Source organism: Micropterus salmoides, unplaced genomic scaffold (genome assembly GCF_014851395.1).
Source record: "Micropterus salmoides isolate LMB-PRFRI ecotype aquatic unplaced genomic scaffold, ASM1485139v1 Ms_hic_scaffold_15, whole genome shotgun sequence".
In the NCBI taxonomy this organism is placed as follows: domain Eukaryota; kingdom Metazoa; phylum Chordata; class Actinopteri; order Centrarchiformes; family Centrarchidae; genus Micropterus; species Micropterus salmoides.
The window spans coordinates 15,473,351-15,483,421 of NW_024040596.1; the positions used below are offsets into that span (position 1 = coordinate 15,473,351).

At 43.9% G+C, this 10,071-nt stretch overlaps 1 protein-coding gene across 2 annotated transcripts; it reads left to right on the top strand.

Moving 5' to 3' along the window:
* The first annotated feature begins 345 nt into the window (after positions 1-345).
* LOC119904129 (INO80 complex subunit D) lies at positions 346-10,058 on the top strand. 2 transcript variants are annotated; one of them, XM_038720553.1, is made up of 10 exons: positions 346-498; positions 2,678-2,924; positions 3,031-3,842; positions 4,014-4,107; positions 4,190-4,414; positions 4,735-4,844; positions 5,035-5,168; positions 5,913-6,136; positions 6,251-6,408; positions 6,507-10,058. In XM_038720553.1, the coding sequence occupies exons 1-10, from the start codon at positions 474-476 to the stop codon at positions 7,535-7,537; spliced, it is 3,060 nt and encodes a 1,019-aa protein (XP_038576481.1). In that variant the 5' UTR covers positions 346-473; the 3' UTR covers positions 7,538-10,058. The 2 variants fall into 2 exon arrangements, with proteins under 2 accessions (XP_038576481.1, XP_038576482.1); XM_038720554.1 differs by lacking the exon at positions 346-498 and adding an exon at positions 549-977.
* The last annotated feature ends 13 nt before the right edge of the window (positions 10,059-10,071 follow it).

Here is a 10,071-nt window from a genome sequence, read left to right on the forward strand (position 1 = left end):
TTATAGGTTTAAATCTCCAGAGATGCACACTGACAGTTTGTTTTCACCCAGTAGGACATTCACATTTTAGTAGGTAGGTGTGACCAAAGGGTTTAAAATACTTATCCTTCAAGGGTAGCCTAACTCTAGTATGTTGTCTTCCTGTAAAATTACCAACATCAAAAGATTATATTTTCCTAAAGGTATGTGAAGTTTATAGTATTACAAGTGTAGCTTTTTGTGTGATATTTAATAAACTAGTTTTCTGTGGCAAGCCTAATGAATCTTTGCAAACCCCCTATTTAAGTTTGTGCTCATATTTAAGAAATGTTAAAAGTATAAAAACAAATATGCTGGTGCCATGCATGGTACTGTCCTGTTTTGGTGTGATGCCGAGTCAACTTTTCCAGCTCCTGTATCTGCTTGGCACGTGTTCCATCATCAGTGAACAGCCGGGTGCAACAGTGTGGCAGCAGGGCTGGTAACCCATTCATATGGAAGACGATAGCCGTGGTCCAGGTGGATTTTACACTGCAACACTTTGCTCTACCTCTTAGTCAGTGTGACTCAACTCAGTTGATTTAAATGTGAAACATGCAAACGTCCTTCACAAGGACTGTTATTTCTTTCATAAAGAGATTAACATGACACTTGTACACTGTAATAGGGGCTTTTAACAAAGTTGAATTTCCAATATGGTAGGAGAGGTTGTTGTTGTTGAGCGGATTGTTGTCATGTCCCCGCAGTGCCTGTAGTGGTGCTGTTAGGAGTGTGCTGTGGATCCAACAAAAATCCTCAGCAGCCTACCTACTGCTTGTAATTTGCTGTGGATAGCCTATATTTACATGCATCCTTATTTCAAGATATACCGAGCTCGATGAAGATCGCCGTTACAATCCTATCTCGAATATCGATGCACAAATAGCCTAGCTGATTCTAATAGACATTTCGGCCGTCTATCTGGAGCGAATACCTTACACAGCCCATACCAATTCAAGGTAAGCGAAATCGTATACAGCCTCGGTATCGACTTCAGAGTGTACCGTTTTTCACAGGCTTCAATCGGCCTGGCGTTCAACTAGAGGCCGCTGTGCTATCGAAGCTAAAAGGCCTCTTATTAATGACTCATTTATTCTTTGACTTGTGATCTGACCAAATCACTCCGTGTCTTACGTATGTGTGGGGAGTTATGCAATCTTCACAGTTTTAGGTCCTGAAGACTGCTAATGTCACATTATGTAATGATACTGACTATAATTCACATCGATTAATACGAAGGCCTTCGGGGGCAGGCCTTAAGCCTCGTATGTACACCCTTTGTTTGAAAGTATATGGCCGTAAATGTATCATGTTTAAATACACTAAAATCTCACAACTGGGGCCGATGAATAATGGCGGGCATTTACGATTACGCTAGCATTTTTCTAAATAAAACGTAAATGTAAATATACCTTTTATAGTGTTGCCGTATGCTTATGTTTCCGTTTCCTGGTTTGCTACCGCCTACTAATTTGTGTTTTTAGCTTTGCTAGCTTGTTAGCTAGTTAACTAGCAAATTTGACTTTTCGCGTTTGGTTTGTGTTAATATGTTTTTCTTCCTGAAAATGGATAAAGTTGTCTTATGGGCTAGGGCACGGGTCTATATTACACGTAGATACGTTTACATTTTCATAGTGTACAGTTTCACATCTGCTCGAAGCTAATGCTGGTAGTCTAGCTCCCCGGACTTGACTGGGAGTTACGGTAGCTAACGTTAGTCACCGTTTTCTGCCTATTCTGTTGTCCGTGTCTGACTACCTGAAGTTGTCCCAGGCTGAGATAAATTACACTTAGCCAACCTGTCCGTACGTGTCCAACATGTACCTCATCTGTCAGAACCGTAGCCCTCTCAGAACCACCTTGAAAACACAAAATAAAATGTAGCAGCTAAGCTACTGCTGAAGCTGGGCAGCTAACGCTTCAATTGGCGATACAGTGTATTGTGATATACCTGCAGCGTCCTGTTTGTATGCCTGGATATTATGAAGCGTCACCTTTTTAAAACGCAGTGTGCGTGTTTTTTGTTATGTCGAGAAAGGCGACGTTTTGATGGGTTTAGTTGAGCGCCTAAACTGTAGCAAGTGTCTGTAGCTTTCAACTTTGTCATGCAGACTGCTGTCATGCAATATACTGTTTTACCGCCGTCATATTATCCTTTTAAGTGCTAGTCTGAATGATAATTGAATGGATGGTTGTATGAAATTACATATTCTCAGTTTACCACACGTTTCTCAATGAGAGATTTTAACGCTGAAAATTAGAGGGCAAGAAAGAAGCCAATATTCAGAGGCAAAGTTTGTCTAGACAAAAATGTTCTCTGATCAAGGTTTTAGAACAATATTATTCACAGCATATACGCATATAGTAGTTTAATGAACAAGCAATAAGGAATGAAATCAGTGAAGTCTTGGTAATTTAATGTAATTTAATTTGCAAGTCATTTCATTTCTCAAAACTATTTGGTGCAAATAAATATGCACTTTATTGCATAAGTATGTTGGCTTCCTAAATATTTATTCTCATTAAATACCTATAGTAGCTAAGGTTATACAGTCACCTGTTGTAGAGGTGACTACAACCTGCAGTTCAACCCTGCATGTGCATGCACTGTTCTCCACATCACCGTAATTCCTGGTTTTCCTTGACTTTATCCCATCAGCTGATGTTGTCAAGAACAAGAGTCACGTGATGTATGAAGGCAAACACATACACTTCTCAGAGGTGGACAATAAGCCGTTGTGCTCATACAGCCCAAAGCTTTGCAAGCAGCGGCGACTAAATGGCTATGCTTTCTGTATCCGGCACGTTCTGGAGGATAAGACGGCCCCCTTCAAGCAATGTGAATATGTGGCCAAGTACAACAGCCAGCGATGTACCAACCCCATCCCCAAGTCTGAAGACCGCAGGTGTGTATGTTTGTGTGCACGTGTGCCATGCTATTCACTATGCTGTGCAGAAAACATTATGTTACATATGTGCATAGTATGCTGAGAATGTGTTCTTGTTTTCCAGATATTGTAACAGCCACCTGCAGGTTCTGGGCTTTATCCCCAAGAAGGAACGGAAAAAGAAACATGATGCTTTGGAGGACATGCGCTCACGGGCTCACCTGGAGTCAGTGGCTCTCAACATAACTGTGCCCTCTTTAGCTCTGAAAGCCCCCAATGGTCTAGATGAACTACCGCCATCCCCCCCATGTACACGGCTGTTACCCCTCCCTGATGGGGAACTCCTGGACCCTTTTGCCTTTTATGAGGATGACACAGATGGGGAGGAGGTGGGTACTCCTCGGAAGGGCAACGCCATCAAGAAGAAACTACAGAGTCGCCTGGTGCTCAACCAGAAACTCTGCCATGACACGGACCTCTTCCAGCCACCTCCTGAGCACTTTACTCCCTCCCCCGTCGCCCGTGTCCACCCCTCCTCGCCGCTTAACACTCATCTCCCACGGCACCAGTCAGGTCTTCTTCAGCCGCCCCAGCACTCCAGCGTGACTTCCTTCATCTTCCCAGGACAGCAGCAGGGTTTATTATGCAATCCATCACCACCTCAGACGGTCAACTTTCTGCCTCCAGGGATGCCCGCTAATGCAGCACCCAGTCCAGTGCAACCTTCTGGGGCATCACTCAGCAGGAAAATGCCTTTCACAGCTACTCACTTGGCTGTCAGTTGCAAGGACAGTGGCAGTAGCAATCAGCGGCATGTGGTTGTCATGCGTCCATCTGCCTTCTCACCTTCTGCCAGCTGCCTGGCCAGGTTGCAACATCTGGTGCAGCTCTGTGCCAAGAGACACCGGGAGCATGGAGACCTCTTTCCTCATCTAGGTGCTTAATTTAAATGCATTTATCAACAGTTCTCACACTCAGTTTGTTTTTCCTTACTTATAAATTAATGTGCAGTGTTTAAGCACTGTGCAAGATACTTAAGATATAGTGTTGCAATTGAGACTTGACCCCGCTGAGATAGACGAGCTGCTCTAACGAGTTCTCTTCCAGGATTGGACTGGTCAGAAGACAGTGCTGATGATGACGATGAAGAGGAGGCAGAGACATTTGTTCCTTTCCATAGCTCTTGGAGACCACAGAATGGGTTTGTATCTTTAACACTTAACCCCACAGTACAGACTTGAACCTGACACTTCTCATCATGCTATTAATTGTTTTCCAATTAGGTTGGAAGACAGCAGCGGTTCCTCACGGAGAACACGGCTACTTAGGCTTTGCTCGTACCTACAGGAGAAATATAAGCACATGTGCAGGGAAGAGAGGGCGAGTATCCGCCAGAAGAGATACCGCTATGCCTTCCGCAAAGCCTTGCTGCATGCTGCCAGTAACAGCCCCGACTGTGCTGGCCAACTGATCCAGGAGTTTCGTGGTGCCTCTCGAAGCTCCTCAAGGTATTTACACAGATATTTTATTAGTCAATTTTGTTTGTCTTTCAGGACTAATATGAACACAGTAAGATCAAACTTCCACATGTTAGTAGGTGCTAGCATGGTTAAATCAAACACACAACCCACCTGTAAATGAGAAATTCAATATATGTCATTTCCAAAAAAGGAGTTTGATCCAGTGTTTTATGTCAGCGCAACCAGCAAAGTGTGCTGCTTGTAGGTCTTTTAATCTTAGTCTTCATCTCCTCATTTGAAATGTACAAAACATAGCAAGTGGAGCATTGTTGCTGTTTGCTCAGTCCCAGGTCTGTATGTCTCTACAGTGTGGCTTCAGCAAGGCAGCAGAACGCAGATCCGGGGACCTGCACTGGCAGCACAAAAGGCCAGGCCTGCAACAACAGGGCCCTGCCATTCACTCGACACTGCTTTCAGCGTATCCTTTCCACTACATTACTGATTGTACAGCTGGTGCAGAAGAATGGCTGTTATTCTGTTTTCTAATTGAGAATAGGGTTTTAACAATTTATATAACATACTGTTATGTGCAATATCTCTTTGTGAGTGAGTACTCTAATCACACTCTGTCTAGTGTATTATGTTATTTCCTTCATTGTTCTCTGTAGACATTCTGTTGAATCGTTCCCAGCAGCTCTTTGCTAGTTGCACAGCCAAATTTGCAGATGGTCAGCAGTGCTCCATCCCTGTGTTTGATATCACACACCAGACACCACTCTGCGAAGAGCATGCCAAAAAAATGGTGAGTTCAGTATTTAAAGAAAAGTTAAACATTTTGGGAAATGTGCTTTTTTTTTTGACCAAGAGTTAGATGAGAAGATTGATACCACTTCCATGTCTGTACGTTAATTTGTGCTAACTTAGCTTTTCACAAAGCCTGAAAACAAGAAAAGAACAGAGCCAGACTAGCTGTTGGTAGCACCTCTAAATCTCACTAATTAACAAGGCTTGTGTCCAGTTGCCCAGCAACCAGCGAAGAAGCTAGTGGCCCCACCCAAGAAATAGTCATTTTAATTAAAGTATGTAAATTATGTGAATAAAATGCTACAGCCTTTGCAGATCTCAATCCAGTTGAACACCAATGTGTAATAAAATGCTCTCCACCACCATCTCCATAAGACTAAAGAAAAAAGACAAACTTGTCTCATGGTGGCCTGACTCCATACTAAGACACATTTTTTATTTGTCACCCATCTGTATATATTTATGGATAAACAAACCAGGTGTAACGTGTTAAACAGTGAGCTTTACAGGTGCCGGCAGGTGGATTTTAATACCTTTGAACAGAGCCAGGCTAGCTGTTTCCCCTTGTTTTCCTCACCTTGTGCTAAGCTAAGTTAGCCGGCAAGTAGACATGAGAGTGATATCAGTCTTGTCAAAATGCATTTCCCAAAATGTTTAACTTTGATTGATTGTGACTGCTCTGTTTGCTGTCATATAGGCCATTGTTGTGATGACTCAGTGCTCCTCTGTACATTTCACACAGGATAACTTCCTGCGAGGGGATGGTAACCGTCGAGTGCAGCACCAGCAGCAGCAACAGCGTAAGCCACGTAAAAAGACCAAACCACCGGCGCTCACCAAAAAACACAAGAAGAAGAGGAGGAGAGGGCCGCGGAGGCCTCAGAAACCCATCCCTCCAGCGTTGCCACAGGGGAACCTGGGAATGCCTTCTACAAGCCTAGCAATGCCCTCACAGGCCCGCATCAGGTGAATCACTGTTAAATTATAAAGATTCAGAGATCCAGTGTCATTCACACCTCCTTCACTACAGTAAAATTATGCATTTCTTCTCTATGCATTTTCATCTCGTCTGTGTGGCAGGAGCCCTTCAACTCCAGACCTGAGTACAGAGGAACTTCCTGATGATATCGCCAATGAAATGGCAGACATTCCAAATGACCTTGAGCTAAACCAGGAGGATTTCTCCGACGTGTTACCCCGACTACCTGATGACCTGCCGGACTTCGACTTGTTTGAAGGTTGTCACCCAGCTCATTCTTTCACATGTATACTAATAAAGTCCTCCTGGTCTGTGGTTTTATAATGATAAATATTGTATATGTGTTTGTATATGTAGGTAAGAATGGGGAGTTATTGCCCACCACAGAGGAGGCTGAGGAGCTGGTGCGTGCACTACAGGCTATGGGGTCCTATCCAGACTCTTTGGTGTGCCTGACCTCCATGGGAGACCTGGCCCCCTCTGAAGGAGTGGACCACCGAACCATGACTGTGTTCCCTGGTCCGGTCCAGCCAGGGGGAATGGGGGACCTCCTCAACAGCCGCATCCCTACTGAGAACTTCACCGGCCTCGAGCTGGAGGACAATCTACTGCACTCCACTGGGGGTCACTTCCCTCCCTCACCGCCATCTCAGCCCGCTAATCAGGCCCCGACGTCGTGCTCCAACCTGACCTCATCTTCTTCTACAGTAGCCCCCTCCACCCCCTCCCTGCTCACTCAGACCTCCATAACAGAGCGAACGTTTTCCCGGACACACACATCCCATGTCCTCGCCAAGTCGGACGCACCCACATCGTCTCCCCAAGGCAGCCACTACAGCAGTGAGCACGTACCTTCCCCATACAGTGACCACATATCTTCTCCCCATGCTAGCTCCTTCCAGACAGACACCCCTCTGCTGCTGGAAGTCTCTCTCAGCGGGGTACCAGGACCCCCGCGCTCATCATGGAACAACCTCCCTCTTCCCCTCACGGACCCCACGCAGTTTGGCAGTCTCATAGGATCAGAAAGTCATCTTATATCCACCTCCCTGTCCACTCCCCCGGCCACCACCCACTCTGTGACGCTGCAGCCCATGGCTGCGCTCTCAGCGATGCCCCAGAGTGGCTTGACAGGTTTAACGACTCCCCCCGCCCCCTCGTCCTCCCTCCCATCCTCTTCACACGAACTTCTGACCTCCACACAGCCCAAGCAACAGCTCCCTCAGTTCAGCGCGGCCTTTGGCCATCAGTTGGCCTCCCACAGTGGCATCCCAAAAGACGTGCAGCCCAGCCACAGCTCCACAGCGCCCCCCGCTGGCTTTTCCATAGTTAGTGCCACCGCTGCAAGTGCCAATAACGCCACACCACCCTTCGCGCAAAGTAAATGACAGTAGGCGGTCTGCAGCTAGTGCATCATGGTCTGTGGACTCACAGTCACCTTTAATCCAGTCAACCGGCTTGTGATTGACCACCCCTCTTCATCTGCTACATGTGTGCAATGTGGTAATAGTGCACTATTTGATAATGAATTTTCACAACCCTCTGATTTTCCTCAATATTTTCTATTTTCGCTCCAGAAGGTCTCTGGGATTTTAAGTCAGTGTGAGTCCACCTGTCTGATGCCTTGTGGTTTTCGTCAGCAGGGGGTTACAGTCAGATCTGGTGATGAAATAAACGGGTGAAACTGGCAGAAGGACCTTAAGCAGAGGTTATGTGTCACAGTGCTCAGAATTCATTGACGTAGACGCCTCAATCAGTGGTCGCTTTGTTTGCTTTGCCAGATAAAGTCCTGTCTTTAAATGATCAACTGGACCCTGCCTTGCTCAGAAGTACATTTTGCATTTTTATTTTTCCACCTGTTTCACACACTGCTTCTGTCCCCCTCTGAAAAATGAGTACAGGTTGTGATATTTGTGACCCATTATGTTTCAAGCTATTTAACTGTTATCATACTATAGAGTCAGATTTCAGTCAAATGAATTTACCAAAATACTTTTAAACAGCTGTTTTTATATTGTGTATACTGTATATGTTGCTATGCTCATTTATTGGTTTGCTCAGATGTCAAAATCTGACCTTGCCATTGGTTGTGGGACTCTGAGTGGCCTAGTAGACACTTGAAGGTAAATATAGTTTCTTAAAGCAATAAACACATTAACATAACTCTAGCATTGTAAGGTATTTTATTGGTCTCATTACATGTAGCTTCACTTGCTGAATCCATGCTGGATCAGGAATATATTTTGGCCTCTATAACTGTTGTAAAGTTTTTATTTTACTGTTTCACTCAGAACGAGTGACCAGCGATCAGGTCAGCCTAACTTTTTCTCTCGGGTCGTACTGAGTGGATTATAACAACAGGCTAATAAATGAGTTTCAGCGTTAATAGTAGGGGTGATGATGGCGTAATCCAGGGACTTTAAGTGTCTACTCTCAAAGGTGCTCGCTGCTCCACATACACAATGGACATTAGTGACTTTCGTGTCCCATTAAAGGCAGTTTCAGGACTCAAAGGAAACCCACTATAAGACGTCAAAGGCCGGACTACCCACAGAAGACATATGTAGTGATTTAAATGGTGTAAATTGGTGTGTTGAGCACATCTGAGGTAAAGTCTGTATTACTCTAAAGTGATTTTAAAGCTAAATGACGCAAACAAGGTGTCTAATTCTAATTTTACAAAATGAGAGGCCCTCCCCTATCAATGACTCATACAGCAGTACAACCATGACTTTTGATAGATATATTAGACATTGACAGATTGTCAGACATTGTTGAGTATTAGGTATATAGAGTAGCAGGTTTGTTGGTGAATTATTGAGTAGCAATGGACTGAAATTGTTATTTGCAATGTATTCCGTGTAACCTGTCTCTCCTGTGAATGAGTCATGTTTTTAATGGCTATCAAAATGGTTGTAAATTCTCTATTGAAGTTGGAGGGATCAATGTTGGTATGCTGTGTATGTTGTCATTTTGCTTTTAATAATATTCTGATGGAGAGTAGTTTTGATAGCTATTAAACTCCAGGAAGAAGTCAGAAATTACACGGGGCAGCAACATTGTGTGTGAGAGCATTATAATATCCATATTAGATTATGGTCACTGGCTTGATTGGTGGTATGAAACATAGGAATATATGCATTGCCATTTAATTTCATTTTGTGGAGGAAAAAAACAGATCAACGTACAGTATGTTGTTTTTCAACATGCATTTGCACTGGAGTGGATGAAGCCGGTGGTGTTTCGTGTCCCGTGTCTGTCTTTTTGCTTGGACACTCATTAAATGAACAGCTGCCATCATTACCAGCTATGAGCCTGTACCAGACCCCCGTTTCCAGCTGTGAGAAGGCCCAGTTCTGTCTCTCCCTTCCAAAGAGAAAACACATTATGAAGTGTAAACCCGTAGCTCCACCAGAGAAGACTGGGCTTCTCAGCGACTGCAGTCTTTCCACCAATAGTCAGAAACACAGGGCCCCGAAAAGTAAAAAAAAAAATCAGGTTGGATGGAAATGTTTGCAAGGCATTACTGCTGTATGCACATAGCATGAGATTAGTCACTGCACCAGTTTATTTTCCCAATACCACGTAGAACAAAATTAACAGGGCTCGTACTGTAGGCACATTTAACTGCTTGAATTCAGAGATGGCTGACAAATTCCTATACTCATTGAATGTACTGTATTACTGTTTTTAAAGATAGGATGAGCTAATCTAGTCACCTTTTGTTATTGGTCCTTGTTTAATTTGTCTAAGGTATTTTTTGTATACAAAGGTTTACATTTTTATGTATATTTTTCTTGTGTACAAATTATGTAATATGTGTACAAACACTGTATGTAATATCTGTATATAGTGTGAGAAATTTGATCTTTTGTTTTTGGATGTATAAATAAAACTTGCTGTGAGGTATTTGCTAGTTGTT